The following is a 17907-nucleotide window of genomic DNA, read 5'->3' on the forward strand; positions in this document are numbered from 1 at the left end:
GTTCAACCCTTGAGGGGGCCATTTAGGGATCGGGGGCAAAAATCTGTCTTGGGATTGGTCCTGCTTTGAGCAGGGGGTTGGACTAGATAACCTCCTGAGGTCCCTTCCAACCCTGATATCCTATAATTCTATGACCTCAGAAGTAACTAGTGTTCATAATTATAATTTCTTAAGCATATTTCATGTATTCAATGTGAATTTACACTAAACATATAAATATAGACCTGAAGACCCAGGAGAGGCATTCTGGCCTAGCAGCTACTGAACTACATATACTTAATAAACTATATGTATTGTTTGATCCTACAATCACTGAAAGACCACACCGCTTACTGAAGTCAGATGCACTACAGTGACAGGATCAGAGCCATTTTATAATGCAGTTACTATATATTGTTAACACAGCAGACAGTATTAAAATCATGAGTAAGACAGTTACCTCGCAAACCAGAAAACTTAAGGGGTGGTTAAAAAAATAATACTAAAAAGAAACCCAGTCTATATATTCTTTTACAGAAAGATTACTGCAAAACAAATAAATGGAAAGGCAAGACATTTATGAATACACAACTCATATAAAAGAACTGGCATTCATGTGTTAATCTCTGTATATTGCTTTTCATTTACTATGTTTTAGATATCCTTTGAGGATCATTCTTCACACACAATGCTTGCTACTTCAGCATCAGTATGTTATTCATACTGTACACGTGCATAACAATTCACATTACTTCATAACTGGATATAGTCTTAGAAGGCTGCAATAATAAAACAGGTTACAAACACTTTTGTTTACTCCTGGCAAATGCTCTATCATAATATTGAAGGATAGCCAAATATTTGGTGGGGTTTTTTGGGGGGCGGGGGGAGGTTTGTTTTTCTTTCTTCTCTTAGCCAGTTTCTCCAGGATCACTGCAAACCCAGCCTTACTGAGCCAGAAGTACATGACATGGCTTCCTCCCTTTTAAATAGGCAGCAGATTGCAGCCAGCAGGTAGAAAAATTCAGTGTTGTGTGCCACAAAATGACAATCCCTTTCTGGGAATTCTAATTGTAAAAAGCAGGGATTCTAGCAACCATTCTAGTTGAGTATACATTTCCATCAACAGAGTTAGATGATTCCCCTGCCACACACAGAGAAAATTAAATACGAAGTCTCTCCCCTAGCTCCTTTAAGTCAACAAAAGTAAATAACCTAAGTGAAGTCAGACAACATAACTCATGTATGCTATTCCTGTGTTTTTTTTCACCCCATGATTTTCTTGTGTTTTACATGTAGTCAGACAAACACCAAAATATGAAATACACAAAGTTACATTTGTAAAACGGAGCTGAATCAAACACCTAAGAGTCACCAAAGTTCAAGAGTATGGCCAAAACAATCTTCCTTTAATCCAATCCATTGTGCCTCAGTCTCATAGCCCCATATTTGGAAACCTGTGCAATACTGAGACAACGGGATAGATTAAAGACAGTGTTTTAACATTAACTCAGAACTTCCTTGTTCTGAGGGTTTTATGTCAGACCTTAATATTAAGTCAATGTTGGTTTTAGTTTTTTCTTTTTTCCTTTGTAGATAGCCATGATAAAAAAAAAACCCAATAAGCCTACTTTTTGAAGAATGTCTAGCACCCACACCTCTCTCTGGCTTCTACTGACTGCTCAGCACTTTTGAAAGTTGGAGTATTTATGTGCACCTGACATGGTAAAGAATGAGAGGTCTGAAGAGGAGCTCTGTGTAAGCTTGAAAGCTTCTCTCTCTGACCAGACGCAGGGCTGCCCGGGGTGGGGGTGGGGAGAGGTGGGGCAATTTACCCCAGGCCCCGTAGAGGCCCCCACGAGAGTTTTTCGGGGGCCCTGGAGCAGGGTCCTTCATTCGCTCCGCAGGCCCTGGAAAACTCTTGTGGGGCCCAGGCCCCTGGAGCTTCTTCCGCTCCAGGTCTTCGGCGGTGGGGGGATCCTCCCACTCCGGGACTCGCCGCCAAAGTGCCAGGTCTTTAGTGGTGGGACCCCAAGCCCCCCTGAATCCTCTGGGCGGCCAGGACCAGACGTTGAGTCCAATAAAAGATATCACCACACCCACCTGGTCTCCCTATTATTACATATTAACAGAAAGGAGTGAATCCTGCCTCTCCGCAATTCTTCACCATTCTGTTTAGCTTGTAGTGTCAACATGCAACCACATCACTGGTTGTAGCAGCTCTTTCTGAGTCATGCACTCACAAGACAACTTAGTATTGGACAAATCCTCTCCCCAACATTGAGCCCAAGAAACTCAGCTGGATGATGGGGAATTCTCCACAGGAAGAATCCCCTTCCCAGGCTTCAGCGCCTCTCTGCAGCTGCTACTCCAGACAGGTTACAGTAGAGTCTGCAAGCCTTGTGGCCTCTATTCTATGAAAGGGAAGAGAATGAAGGAGCATTGAGGATCCACCCTGCTCCAAATCCTGACTGTACAGCAATGTACATAGATCTCCCAGAGCCTGCAGGGATTGCACATGCCTGGCAGGGACTCTTCAAATTCTGCCTCCAATGCCTGTGCACTTGGCCTGCAGTCATAGAGTAACAGGACAGGATTTGCATCTGTATGTTGGATGACCTTAGCATAACACTGAGCTATGCATTTACAACGTAGTGCACAAGTAGGAATTGCACTGCTAAATGGGCATGTTGGACACATGGCCAAAATTGCCACAAGTTTCACCAAAAACGTATCACCAATATGTAGTAAAAATCCCTATGAGAAGTTATTACTGGGTATGTGCAATTGCTTCTTAAAAGTAAATATTAATTTTAACTGAGCTTGCTGTGAAGGTCTATAGTTTACATTATAGATGACACACCTACAAAAACTTATATTTAAATTGTAATTTTAAGTTACAGAAATGAAAACAAGTATAAAACCAGTAAGCTTCTTTGCCATGCCTGTAATGTGAACACAGTCCTTCCTTTTGGGAAGTACACCTCATGACAAATCTCAAATCAGATTGAAATGTTGCAATCACTTAACTGTCAAATGGTGATGCAGCATTCATTATATCAACACTTATCTGGCACTACTTTAGTTTGTTTATTCTTCTGTAGTACCCTACTTGAGCACTAAAACACCAATTCCCAACAGAGACAACCCTACTGCATTACAACATAAACAGTTACTAGCTTCCAGAAAGAAGGCTAGAATGAAAGAGGAGTACATGTGTATGTATGTTTAAAGCAAGGTATGTAAGCAACTCTGCTATTCTTCAGGGGTCCAAGGACAAGCCCTCAGGTCAGAGCCTACTCTTCACTGGGGCTATCCACCTCTGCAGACGACATCAGCACATACTTTTTACCGCCCAGGCACCACTCCAGATTACATGTATTGTGCCCAAAGAAATGCAAAGGTTTTACAACTAATCTCGAACCCAATCCAGAGAATAACTAGGTCTTGTGGGTCCGTGTCTGCAGAATTCCTTCTGCCTCACATCAGCTATACAGTGAGGCCTAGAGCAGAGGGAAGGCAGTTGAGCTGTATTAATCAAGCCAGGTAACAAGGTCACCTGAAACAAGCAGTTTCAAATATACACAGAGGAGACTTGTTTACTCTCTAAAAGTGGAAAGCGGTGCAGAAAGGCAAGACTGGTCTGGAGAGAGGCCCAGTGTTTAGAAGCCTTTGTATAATAAGAATTTGCTATTTAAAGGCTTGATCTGTTCATTTCTGTTTGTTCATGTCATCTATTTCAGAGAGACTTAGAACTTGGAAGATGTGCATTTTAAATCATTAGTGCAAACACATACAAACACAGGAAAGGTTTCCTATTTCATCCCATAACTCAGTGGCAGTGCTGACTTGCACAAACACACACACTCTTCTCATTATATAATAGGAAGTGAAACAAGTGTCCATAGGAAAACAGCAGCCTACCATCTAAAAAGGGGAATGGTAACAGGGAAAGCTCATTCCAGACCGAGTTATTTTTACCTCGTGGAGCGTGAGATGTTTGCCATCCTTTCTTTTCGAATCAAATCTGCCATATATTGCACTGTATTTCCTGATCTCCTCCTCTTTGCGAGGGTCCTCGTCATTCATCTCAAAAATGTGACCAATCATCTTTGCCAGCTTCTTGTTTGTTTTCAGTAACTCCTTTACTTCATTCAAGTCACTTTTGGGCAGGGAGGGAACCATACGTTCCACGCATTCAGCAACTGACAGAGCAGCTGCAGCATCTAGGGTCTCACTGTTTTCCTTTGGTGAAGCTGGAGAGCCAAGGTCAGCAGGGGAAAGGCTGTGTTCGCTCTCTGTAGTGTGATGACCTTGCCAGAGTCTTGGTTCATTGCCACTCTGCAGCGGTAAGTTTCCTACCACTTCAGATTTGCCTGCACCCACACTTTGCACGCATGTGGTGGCAACACATTTTGGAATCTTCAAGTGAGGCTCCCTGGTATTACTATTCCTTTCATAACTAGGGCAGGATATTCCCAGCCAAGCAGGGGACCCTTCTGGTAATTTATAGATTGGAATGCTACTGACTGGTAAGGAAGTGAGAGGCTGATTAAAAAGACCAGGATTTGTGACCCAGTCCCTCAAAGCCTTTTGCAGTCTTCGGACATGAAGAGGCTTGCTAGCCATGCCTACAAGAGCCATTATCTCCAAGAACTCCTCTTCGCCTGCTTCACATAGCTGCTGTACATCATCACCTCCCTGCTGAATGAAGGCATCAAAGTAGAATAAGAGATTTGCTTTTTGTAATATTCGATAGAGTTGCAACTCCCCAAGGGTTCTGGGTAAAGCTGACGCCATCACAGATGATAGAACCTGCAGAGAGCAAGAACGTTAATTACAAAATAGTCTTTAAACTACAAAATCTTACTCATATTCCTAAACGTATGGATGTTAGAGAGACAAGGTGGGTGAGGTAGTATATTTTATTGAACCAACTTCTGTTGGTGAGAGAGAAGCTTTCAAGCTTACACAGAGCTCTTCTCCAGGTCTGAACAAAGATGAGCCCTGTGTAAGCTTGAAAGCTTGCCTCTCTCACCAACAGAAGTTGGTCCAATAAGATAATATCTCACCCATCTTGTCTCTCTAATATCCTGGGACCAACAGGGCTACAACACTGCACAGACTTCAGGTTATTAACTCAGAGGGGAGGGTATTCTTTCTCGTTATAAGATCTTTAACAGCTACAAAGAAAGGTGTTGCATTTTCCCCTTTGACCAATAGGCATGCTATTGGATAAGGTGCTTTCATTTTTAGGGACAAAAGTTCATGGCTGAAACATTTCTGAATAAAGCTCAATGGACCACATGCTGAAATTTCAATGAAACTGTGAAGGAAAAAAAGTAGTTCAAGGATGGACTTCGTTTATTTTCAGTTTCCCTTTTCAGATTTGTTCCTAAGAACACCACGCTATATTTCTTTTGCTGCTGCTTAGTGGAGCTCTTTGTGACTATTTCAATTCAAAACATAACAGACTACCTCAATGGTAACATAATACTTGCCTACACAATAAAGGAAACAGCCCCCCCCCCTTCTCTGACTTCTCTTACCCCTGGACTCACCCAGTCCCCAAATGCTTGGATTAGGGCTGGGAAAATAACCTTTCAGATATGTTGTAAAGCCTAACAAATCTGTGCTCTGGTGGACTGCAATGGGAAGGTGCTGAAGTATCAAGAGTTCCTCAGACACCTTGTGAAGACCTCATATTTTCAAACAGAGGGGGACCTAGTGCCTGCCTCTGCTCATCTCAATTTTGGCAGTTTCACCCAAAGGGACAGAGAGAGAGAGAGAGAGAGATTGCTAACCGAGAGAGAGTATCAGTCAAAGTACTGAAGAATTCAGGGCTGTTAGAGCTTAAATCCACATCTTGAGCTCTGCCTGGTAACTAATAGGCAGTCCATGCATATTATACTGATGTTCATGCCCTTGACATGAAGCCTCACTCAGTAAAAGTGCTGCTGCATTCTAAATAGTCCTAACATGCAGACCCATCTCGAGCGCAGTGCTGCAGTCCACACTCCATGGAAAAAGTGATCTACTTTCATATCTGCAGAGTATTTGTTTCAGTATACGGAAAGGGGCATCAAAGTCCCTTGTTACCCATAAATCTTGTGAATGCTACTGCTGACAACCAGCAAAGCCCTGGGAAATTTCATTTTTTAAAAAAATTATAAATATCAACGCAAAGGTTAGTTTTACAGATTCAGTGGGGTAGTTTCCACTATTATTGTTTTAAGCTAAATCACTGGTCATGAAAGGCTGGATTGCATAATTTATAGTCTGCTATGGAAGCACTGGGACTACAATGTGAAACAGGTTGGCTAATATTCTCCCTGATCTCCTCTCACTCAGCACTTTAAAATGGACAGATTAGAAGCCTGCAGGGAAAATTTTACAAAATGTGATGCGTTCTACAAATTACTGGTCAGTGCAATAGCTTTCAAAAACACTTTAATACCAGAATGAATAACTGTGTGTGTGAAGGGACGTTGCTAGGAAAAAATTAAGCAAAAATTATTTTTACATTTTTATGACCTTCTGCCATTAACAACAGCCCTTAAACATCCCAAGAAAATTGCAGGAACCAATTATGTTAGAGCTGAACTTTGGTAACAAAGATACAGTTTTTAGATGCCTATTAAAAAAAGCTTTGATTTAATACTACGAATGAAACTGAAAATTAAGAGAGCTATGTAAACTTCACAAGCCAGATATGGTAGTGACAGGATGTGTGTGAACATTCAGGTAAGAAAAGGACTTGCACAAGTTTTATTTAATTTTGTCTGAATCACAATTGATAGCATTAACCGTTTTGAGCAGCCACCCTAAGTGTCACAACTGGTTAGACCAGAACCTAACAAGTTATAACCTATGAAAAGTAATATGAAATTGTACAGCTTTATAAACATTAAATATCACCCTTCGTGGGAGATCTCAGCCTCCCAACCTCTAGCACCGGTGCAATGGCTGGCTGGGTCCGGTAGATTCATACTCTCCTCTGGCAACACACAGAAACGTGCCCAGAAAAAGCTGACACTGCAGGAGGCAGCCAATAGCTCTCTCAGACACTTCCAACTGCAAGTCTCTGCCCTCTGTTATGGTGTGAGAAGGAGACGTGAACTACCAGCACACTGGCATTACAGCTCGGGGACGTGAAGACCTCTCCACAGACAGTCTGTGGGGAACCTGGTTTTCTCCTCCCCCCATCCTCTACCCTTGCTAAACTTTCCGTGCCAGCTTCAAGCCTCATTCTTCCTATCAACTCACTGTGGGGAGAGAGGCAGGGAAGAGCACCAGGGGAGCAGGTGTGTGTGTATAATTAAAAGAGCAATCCAGACTGGGAATGGAAGACCATGGGACTCTACAGAGGACATATGGGAAAGAAACATGTAGAAAGTCAGAACAGAGCGGGGACACAATGAGGAGAATCCAGATTAACATTCATGTGAATAGGTACAAATAACACTAATGCAGATTTTTTTAAACATACAAAACACCCAATCTAGGGAATTCCCCTAAACAAGAACACTTTAAAATACATTTAAGGTTGCAAATAATCAACAATACAGCCACTAGTTAAATTGTTATCCATCCTTTGCAACCCACAGTAATGCATTCTTCTTCTGACATTGCCTCACTCCCACTCCCCACCCACTGTGTGTGTTCTACCTCTGAACACCATGTCATCTGAACTCTGACCACAAATATTAAATACTGAAAAAACAAAACACAGTGTTATTACAGACTTTCAAACAATAACTTACCAGAATGCTAAAGCTTTAGTACAAACAATTCCCTCCACTAACACACAAACGTAAACAATCAGAAGTCTACGCTACACATAATCATTTACTTCAATGCCACCCCAACATCCTGAACAATCAGAAAACAATCATTTCTAGCCATTCCAGCTGGTAGGAGCAGAGGATGCACATTTTGGATGGAGGTAGAGGGAGGAGGCATACTAGCTGTACACGGTGGATGTGGGGAGGGAATGCAGAGAAGAACTCAGGGTTGCGGGCTGCAAGTGATTTCCCAGCTTTTTTATGGTTGTGTTATTGCAGTTGAGCACTTTTAACAGTGTTTTTAGTCGCAGTTTTTGTTTCGGAGGGATAGTATTACAATTAAGCTGTCGCTAATTTAAATAGTGGTTGGCACAAGAAAAAAAAAGTGAAATGTCTTGCCTTTTAAAAAAAAAAAAAAAAAAAAACCTTTAAGGTTACATTTATTACAGCCAAAGCATGTTAGTTAGTACTACAGTACCTCTGCATCATTACAACCTGAGGCAAGCAGTTTCGTTTTTGTTACCAGTTTGTATTTTTGAAGAATTCTGAACTGTGGACACATGATCCTACATGGAGCTCCACTGACATCAATAAAGCTTCACACAGGCATGGGGGTCTGCTGTGCAGAGCATATTATAGGATCTATTCTAGTCAGTGTCCTACATCACCATCCTTACTGTGGTAGCTTTGCCTCCAGGCTCGGGTTATTACAACAGTACCCGTAAGAAAGTCCTGCATATAAAAAAAGTGACTATTCCATAATATATTCTGATCACTCTTGGTGTTTTGAAAAGTCTCCAATGACAAACTACATTCAGATTTGAGAGTTAGCTACTATGCATATTCATTATATTTTCATAGCAAGTCTTTGTAAAAGACCTAACTATGGAAACAAGTTGCAGTAGCCAGACCTAAGAAGTGTTAAGAGGTAGACAAGATTATTGTACCAAAATAAAAAAAAAATTCCAAGGTGATTCTCAAGTGTAGTCCATTAAACATAAATTTCATAGTCAGATACAGCAAGATGTGTATCTACATGATAAACATTTTGAAACTGTAAAGCGACAGGGTACTGGAAAAAATGACACCACTGAACCTAAATATTTATTTACCAACTATGAAACATTCACTACAGATGTTCCATTTTTCGTTAATCTTGCTATGCCAAAGCAATCCATTAAGTTTTGTCTGTGGCTGCCAAGATATTAGTTACAACCAAATTCACAGATCATGTCCACTCTTTCACTCAACTAAGGTGCAACTTGGATCATAACAGAATAGCCTGAAAGGAAAAACAAACAAACCAGATACCACAAAAATATTTATCAATTTTATATTTAAATTTGTATTAAAAAAATCTCTTTACAATCCCTGAATTTGGGAGAAACAAGACACCTAAAATCAGTAACCCAACATTTCACCTAGGTTTTAGAGATCCCTATAAAGACACATGACCTTTGTAGGTCCATTTATTAAAGTGGTTTTGATTTTCTATTAATGATGTGCGTACACAAGCATGCATGACATATTACTGCACATGTGGGTGTATGTACTAGATATGAAGTAAAAGAATTGCACTTATTTTTACCTAATCTGTGTTTCTACAGATCAGATGAAGTTATTTTTTGAAGAGATTTTTAGTGTTTCTTTTAGCAATGAGATACGACAAACCCAATCCAGACAAAACAACTAACGAAGCAGTAAATTAACCTTTACGATACTTTTTATGAAGTAAAATCATTAATTTGTGCAATTGCAAAATCCTTCTATTGTCCAGAGCTCTGGGACACAGAGCCCACAACCTCACACCAATGCCCTAACTGGTACAGTTGGGATTGCACCCCCTCCCCCAACTCCGAAGGAAGAGACAATGCAAGGATGTTTCTGTACTTTCCGCCTACTCCCTCATCCCTTTTGCACTGGATTTCTCTGGGAATCACCCACACACACACACATGAATCCGCCCTCTCCTTCCGGCAATCTGCAGCAGCAGCAGGAATAAACTCCTCAGCGGCAGCAACGAAAACACCCCACAGGGCAGAGAAACAGCATTTTTTCTTTTTACAGTCCACTTTATCTTTCTCTCTCTCCCCTCCCACCCCATCCTCCTCGTCCTTAATGTATCTTCAACTATAATACACAGCCCCTCATCAGCACAGCATCCGAGCACTTAAGCAAGGCTGAACAATAACTTTTCATTTCCCTTGGAAGAGCTTTCCCAGCCCCTTTGCTGTAGGATAAATACATAAACGCAAACATAGATTTTCACACACTTTCCAGAAGACAAAGCACACTTTGTAAGAGGAACCACACTCCTGCCCTGCACGCTACATACACTTTACAAAAACACAGGTACATAGCTAGACGATACATGATTTGCAAGAGGGTAATGCAGTGGGTTATCACACACTCTGCAACAGGCTGCCTGCACGCGCACCCCCGGCCAGACTTTGCAGCGGATCCCAAGTTTTGCAGCAGGCAGCGCACACGCTCGCGGGGCACTGGCCGTCTCCCTGCACACTCGCCGCGCAGGACACATACATACTTCGCAGGAGGATGCTGCTGCCGCCGCCGCCGGCCGCCTGAGGGTTTCCTCCGTCCTGCCCCGCCGCTGCAGACTCAGCCCCGAAGTTACTGCCAAGGACCCCCCCCGCCTGCGCGCTGCCAGCCCAGACTCCTCCTCTCCCATGGACGAGGCGGGTGGGGGAGCCGGGCCCCTCCACCTCTTCCCTGGCCAGGGCTGGGCGCGCGCTCACGGAGGGCGGGGCGGAGGGAGCCGCCTCCCGCCCCCGCCGCCCCCTCCCGCGCGGTCACATGGGGAGATTCCGCTCTTGCTCCATGCGCCGCGCTCCGGCGCCCTCCCACGCGCGGCCGCGTGACGCAGATCCTGGCGTGGGCCGCGGAGGGGCGGGGGTGGCTGCGGGCCCGGCTGTCGCGGCCTGGGTGGGAGGGAGCAGCGGAGCGGGCCCGGCCCGGGTAGGGGAAGCGGAGCTGCTTCGGGCGGGGAGTTCCGTCCTGCGCCCCCCGGGAAACCGCTGCTGGCAGGGACAGCGCGCGCACCCCGGCCCGGGCGCGGACCCACCCTCGGGGCGTCCCACTGAGGCGCACGGCCCTGGGGCGCCGCCCAGCGAGGTGTTGCCGGGGAGAGCCTCGCTGAGCCGGCTCCGGGCGCTGACGGCCCCGTCCGCTAAGCTCTCGTTGTGCCGCTCAGCCCCGACCCGCGGGCGGCCCGGCCTGTGGCCGTTGGGGGAGGTAACCGGCTTTTCCCGGGAGCCTCTTCAAACCCGCCCCTGCTCACCCACCGGCTTGTGGAGAATCGTCTTCAGTCCCTGCCCTCCTCTCTTGGCGGCCACAGTTTTCTCATTTAGCTCAGCCAGAAACTTTCACATCACCAAGAGCTGCTGCAGTAGCTAAGACTCCCGGGGGGTCTGTCCTAGAGACAGCAACGCTGGGGGCGGCCAGATTCTTTTGTCTCTTTCACGTTTGTTTTCTTGGTGAATTCTTCTAACCAAAGGACAAGGCAGGCAGGCAGCTGAAAACAGATGTTGTTCGGGGCGCTTCTTAAAATTCCCTCTGCGGCAGGCTGCGTATCCATGCTAGAGCTTCCTCGCCCAAGTTAACAGGGGAAGGTGGAAGGGTTCTGCCACCGCTGTTGTAAATGTAGCCAATGTGAAAGTGGCAGCGATGGAAGATGCAGAGGTGGAATTGATAGTAGCCTGGTTGAAAAACAGTTTGTATGCAGGTGCATGATTGAAAATCAGGAGCGAAGTGCAAGTGCTTCTCTTCTCATCAGCACTATTTTCACTTAGAAGTGCCAATGTGATAGTCTTTGGGAATGAAATTCTGTATCCAAAGCATAGTTAAAGGCTTTCCTACATCAATCCCCAGCACTAACCCAGAAGAACCACATCTGGGGATGAAAAAAGCAATTAATTTGACTTGGCCATCCAGTTCCTGCCCTCTTATCTGAGACTGACAACAAAGATGCAGATTATTATAATTTTATTATCATTGATGATTGACAGTTGTGATGGTGGTTTACCAAGAACCAGACCACTTATACATAGGCCTTCAAATGCTAACAACTTTCAGTCACTTACCAACATGAGCTGCATTCAAAGTGGGGACCTAGAAAGGAAAAACTCTGCCTTTTGAGCCAACCTAACACTCAGGGTATTCTCAGATTTAGCCATTATTCCTTTGTCTAGATCTAAAAGCAAGTGAACAGTAAACAAGTGTGTCCTCTTTCTCCTCTCTCATGTCAATGACTGTAAATATACAAACATTTATTCTAAACTAGTAATCAAACCTGTAATAAAAAGTGAAACTTTTTTATAAAAGTAAAGGAAGTATTTGTAGATGTAATTCAATAATATGGTGTTAATCTTAAAATTATTGTACTGGTAATAGTGAAATTATGCATTATATGAAATTGTTCTTTCCATTTGTTAATAGACCTCTCTTTAATGGGAATGCGGTCTGTTATTTACAGAGACTTTTACTGGTTGGGGTCAAGAATCAAACTGGTAATTTATGTAAAGTTTCCTTGAAGTACTGATAAATGTAGTAAAGACACAAACCATGAATTAATGTAGACTATTAATTTGTTGCCTATATTAACTGTGCAATGAATCAAAATAATATTCCCAATGGAACCAGCAAAAAGTAGTGAGGTGTATACAGAATAAAACAAATTCTCCCTTTTTTGTGTACCAAAATCTTCCAGCAAGGCTACTTCTTACTGTCTCCTTGATTTTAATAATGCCATCTAATGATGACAGCTGCAATGCTATTTCAGGAAATAATTTCTAGCCTCTTTGTGTACCAGTTTGATTAGAATATGGTGAATTGATTCCCTTTTTTGTAGATTTTTCTTTTCCTTGACAAAAAACCCCAAAACAAAAAATAGGATTTATTTTTGTTCAATATCAAGATGAGGCATTGTGTCCTGGCTCACCAATTATGTGATTCTGTACTGGCCTGAATTACAATTCTAATCTTGTTCTCTATTATTGCTTCATTAGAAGTTCATTTCAATTTTATGGATTTTTAAAACATATAAAATTTCCTCAGACCAAGTAAACTGAGGGAAAGCCATATAGTATACAATAGTTAGCCAGTATTAAAAAAGCAAAGCCAAGCAATTGATTAAAGGATAATTTGAGAATTTGACACCATTTAAATCCTGCTTAGTGGATAAGAGGGGAAAAAAGACAAAGTGTAAAGAATGAGAAAGCAAAACAGGGAAAATCTAGAAACGTAATAAAACAGGTTTAATTAGTGTTAGGTGCTCACCTCAAATACGAATTCCTTTCTTGCAAATTTTAGACTACATATGATTTTTTTTAAATAGGAGAAACTTAGTTCTTTTCTTTTTTGAGAACATTTTCCATTGCCTTAAAATTACTACATTGGTTATCAGTATGCTACTAAAATTCATACTAGTTCGTTTGCATATGTACTTGCCTGCTAGGAGGCTGAGTCATGTGCTAACCCTTTGATAACCACGTTCAAACAAAACTGAGTTTGTTTTTCAATTTTTCAACTATCATGTCAGACACCTTTTAAAAGGATTTATTCAGGAAATCTATGGTAGATCATCCACCATATCAACTACATACTTAAGGACATCTGAAAACCAGTATGTGATCTAAACAAGTTTGTAGAAAGTAAAACGTACATTTTAAATGAATATAAGGCTGAATTCTGCCCTCAGTGACACTCACGCAACCTCCGTGAAGTCACAGTGAATTTGCACTGATATAACAAGGCAGAAACTGGCCTGCTGCCTTTTTTATGTTTTCTTACAGGAAACCTGCTTTTTGTCCATGCTAGATGCCCATTTCAGAGACCTTAGCAAAATAACAAATACTGTCATAATGGAGTTGAGTGAAAGCTTGTTAAAGCTGGTGAACAAAACACCCTTCATACAGGATAAGGCATTTAGGCTCCTTTTTGGAGTAAGATAGCTGAAACATTATAAGCCACTGCTTAAAATGGAAGGCCACATGCAATACTAGTCAGAAGCTGAGATATGTGGGTAGAGGAGTTTTGCTGGGGACTGAATGCAAATAGAGAGCTGGGAAGAGGTTGTTTGGTTAAGGTTTGTGTGTCTGTAAGTCAAAGCACCCAGAAGCAACTAGAGAAAGAAGTGGAGAGAAGTAGAAAGCCAGCAAACAACAAAAGAAGCACTTGTAGCATGATTCTGAGGGGAAAAAACACTGGAGAGATTTTTGGGCAGAGTGCTGGCTGGAAAGAGATTTGGAACTGTGAGCAAAGAAACTGCCTCCTGTTTCATTCCTACTATGTTCAGGAAAACAGAACTTTCTGTACTTCTTTCTTTTTATAATTCTTTGTAAATAAACAGGATTGCATCAAAAATACCCAAATCTGTCATCAATTTCTCCTCTTAACAGAAACAACCCATGGCTTCTGAATGTTGGCTAACCATCCAGATCAAAAGGGATAACAATAACCATTGCCCTGACAAAGGGTGAAAAGGTGGTTTTCATGGTGAGCGTCCTTGTATCTAAGTGGTAGTGCTTCGTCACTCAAAGGCTGCTCTAAAAATGTTTTCATCCCTTTTTTTTGAAGGTAACTTTTTCCTCTTCAACTGGATTGGATATTGAAGTATTCTAAGCCTCCTAAATAATTTTCAGAAAAAGCAAGACTAATTAACTGCCTTATTTTTATTTTGTGATACAGTCACAAAGCCCTGCTTTTGTCTTGTCTTTTTTCATTATAACTTTGGAACTAATTGTGTTAACCATATATATATATATATATATATATATATATATATAGGCTTGCGTTAACCATATATATATATATAGGCTTGCATAAAGACTGTTTACATTGCTATAAAGGTTCCTATGGCAAATTCTGCCTGAATGTTTATGATCCAGATCCTTTGAGTGCCAGAAATGCTACACAAGGCCTCTCTGTTTTTCTCATTGTCTCTCCCTCCACCCACACACACATAATGTGGATGGGTAGGAGTTTAGAAGGAGTGCATGCTCCACTTGCTTTGTGTACTGAAGTCAAGAAATAGGCAGGTTACTGTAGAGGTTGCTGTTTCCAGTCTAACAAACTGGTGCCACAAATCAGCAGTTGTTCAATCCTGAACTCATTCCTCAGGCAAAACTGCCACTGACTTCAAAGGCAGTTTTGCCTGAGGAAGAACATCAAGCTTAAGCTGTAGGTGCATGTACAGAAATGGAATAGTCACTGTATTTAGGACCGCTGCAGGGGATGGAAGTAGAGACAGATGAACTCTTACTTAACATGGAGATGGCTGTTGTAATATCCTTTACCTTTGGGTCTGGGCCATGAGTCTACTAATGGACTAGACACAGAGGTCCATGCAGCTTTTCTCGCTGGCATACTGCATGGTTCCCATGAGAAAACGCGATTGTGCATTGCCCTGCAAAACCACAAAAATGTTCACAGTGCTACCTTCTCTCCTCCCACTCAAAATGGTTTTGCATACGCCCTTAGGCACTACAATAATGATAATTAGGGTTGTAAAATATCATCACACTTTGGTAGCACTTTCATCTCAAATGCTTTAAACACTGTACGTACAGCACAACAGAAACGCAGCCACCTCTGGGGGCAAGGGGCAGCGACATTGCACAACAGTGTGCGGAGTGAAATTTTGATCAAAGACACTGCCATAAACCTCTTCTCTTACATACAGTTCCAAGAGCTCTTTATGGTGCAGACATACAAGGGATTCATGCAAAACATTGTCCACACATCAAATTGTATGAAACTCAATGTATCTACTCTGTAAGGAAGAAGGGCTAAGTTAATTCCTCTAGAGCACTTAACCCAGGGATCACAACGTTTTGTTGTTTTTTTTTCAATCTGGTGCTTAGAACACTTAGTCTCCAGCTTCTGATGGGTGACACTGAAGCTGGGGAAAAATCACACCCTTCTGGGTTGCCCTAGATAGCAAGTCTGGGAGGGAAGGATGAGATACACTTGTCTTACATGCCTTCCAACATGATTAGATTTTGGAGTGGAAAGGAGAAAACCTGGAGCAGGTGATGTGACAGCCATAGCGCTCCCCAACAGAAAGCAGGGTAGAAGTGCCTTTTGCAATGCTTTAAGGGAGAAGTTCATATTGTGCCCTGGTCATATCTCATGCAATGACACAGCATGGAAGCTGGTGCAAAACCTGGCCCTATCAAAGGATTTTCTCATCTTGCGGGCTTAAGTGCCCTGGATCTGTTTACAGTCCCCCTGACCTTTGGGAACCTGTTCTCCAAGGCTTTTTCTGGGGCCAGGGTAGGGTGGTGGGATTGGCCGGCAGGGGTTGAGGAATGGAAGGAATCTGATTTAGGATTAGGATTTTGGGTCTCTTCCTTAGGAGACTGGGGCTGGGATTTTGGGACTCTTCATCAGGAGATCTGTTCTTTTATGGATGATTATCTGTGTTTTATGTTTTGTATTTTAACTGGTTGTAATATGCCTAAGGCATTGGATAGATGCAACAGGGAAAATGTCAAAAGAAAGAAACAAAATCAGTGGGATCCAGTGACCTGTATACTACAAGCTCAGCACACAGAATACCACACCTTCATAAGAACACCTCACGTCTATTTCAGACCTTCCTTTGTGAAGTGTTTACAAGCTGTGGGCTAATTTTCATAGATTTTAGGGCCAGAAGGGACCATTATGATCATCCAGTCCAAGGGTGGGCAATCTATGGCCCGAGGGCCACACCCAGCCCTCGAACTCCCACCGGGGAGCAGGGTCAGGGGCTTGCCCCACTCCTTGTGGTCCTGGAAGCAGCAGCAGGTCCCCTCTCTGGCTCCTATGCGTAGGGGCAGCCAGGGGGCTCCGCACGCTACCCTCACCCCAAGTGTGGTCCCCACAGCTCCTATTGGCCAGGAACTGGAGCCAATGGGAGCTGCAAGGGCAGTGCCTGTGGACAGGGAAGTGCGCAGAGCTGCCTGGCCATGTCTCCGTGTAGGAGCCAGAGGGAGGACATGCCACTGCTTCTGGGAGCTGCTTGAGGTAAGTGCCACCCAGAGCCTACATCCCTGACTCCCTCCCCCAGCCCTGATCCCCCTCTCGCCCTGCAAATCCCTTGGTCCAAGCCCAGAGCACCCTCCTACACCCCCAACCCCTCATCCTGAGCCTCACCCCAGAGCCCACACCCATAGCCGGAAGCCTCACCCCCTCCTGCACCTCAAACCCCAATTTCATGAGCATTCATGGCCCACCATACAATTTCCATACCCAGATGTGGCCCTTGGGCCAAAAAGTTTGCCTACCCTTGAACTAGTCTGACCCGTGTAACCCAGACCATAGAATTTTACCCAGTAATTCCTGCATTCAGCCCAACAGTTTGTGGTTGAAATTCAAAAACGATGCATAAAAGGGTGTAAGTTAGAGTCACTTACATGCAAAAGACCTACTTGAACCTACTTACACCTGCTCTACTGATGCATAAGGGTGTCTGAGTGGGTGTAATATACATGCTGAAGAGCTGGAAGAAGGTGTAAGTTATTCCATTAGGTAGCTGGGTTCCTCGCATCCCTCAAAGACTGAAACATAGATTCACTTCCAAAACCCACAGAAACCCTTGGATTGTTGCAAAGGTTTAGTGCCACTCTGCAACCAATAGCCCTCAATCCCCAGCCATAATTGGTCCAGGGATCCCAGCCATGAAGGGGCCAGAAGAGGGAATGTAGCCCAAATGTGAGCTCTGCATGGATGCAGTGTGCGTATGTGGGTGTGTGAAATGGGAGATCTGTGCCCCCTAATTATATCCCCAACCTACACAGACCTTCCTATCTGCCCAGCCAGCCCAGTTCCTCCCTCTTCCCCTTGCATGGATCCCAACCCTACTGAGTGCTCCGCTGGGACACCTAAGAAGATAACAGGTAATATTTCTGCGGAGGTGACTGCTCTTCCCAATTTACTGCACAGATCTAGAGAGCATAATCTGTGTTTTTCATTTTATTTCCAGTTTCTTAAAACGGTTTAAATACACACAGAGTATGGAGGTAGCATATAATATACACAAGAATATGTATGGGATTGATTCCTTTTATTCTAACCCCTTCCCCACAAATCTTAGAGTTTATCGTGGGTCTGTGTAAGATCTGAGTCTCATATACATTCTACAGAA

The 17907-nt window shown here is 43.2% G+C and overlaps 1 protein-coding gene across 4 annotated transcripts in view; it reads right to left on the bottom strand.

The window, feature by feature from the left end:
* NAB1 (NGFI-A binding protein 1) overlaps window positions 1-17907 on the bottom strand; it is a 314417-nt gene that overhangs the window by 16955 nt on the left and 279555 nt on the right. For 2 of the 4 annotated variants that reach the window (XM_050916367.1, XM_050916366.1), the window contains exons 1-2: window positions 10309-10510; window positions 3961-4794 (exon numbers count right to left, since the gene is read on the bottom strand). In XM_050916367.1, coding sequence (XP_050772324.1) covers window positions 3961-4794; window positions 10309-10452 — 978 coding nt within the window. In that variant the 5' untranslated portion in view covers window positions 10453-10510. Of the gene's footprint in view, window positions 1-3960; window positions 4795-10308; window positions 10511-11065; window positions 11330-17907 lie in introns of those variants that run through there. The other 2 variants (XM_050916368.1, XM_050916369.1) reach the window with 2 other exon arrangements.

This window comes from Gopherus flavomarginatus, chromosome 10 (genome assembly GCF_025201925.1).
Source record: "Gopherus flavomarginatus isolate rGopFla2 chromosome 10, rGopFla2.mat.asm, whole genome shotgun sequence".
Classification (NCBI taxonomy): Eukaryota; Metazoa; Chordata; order Testudines; family Testudinidae; genus Gopherus; species Gopherus flavomarginatus.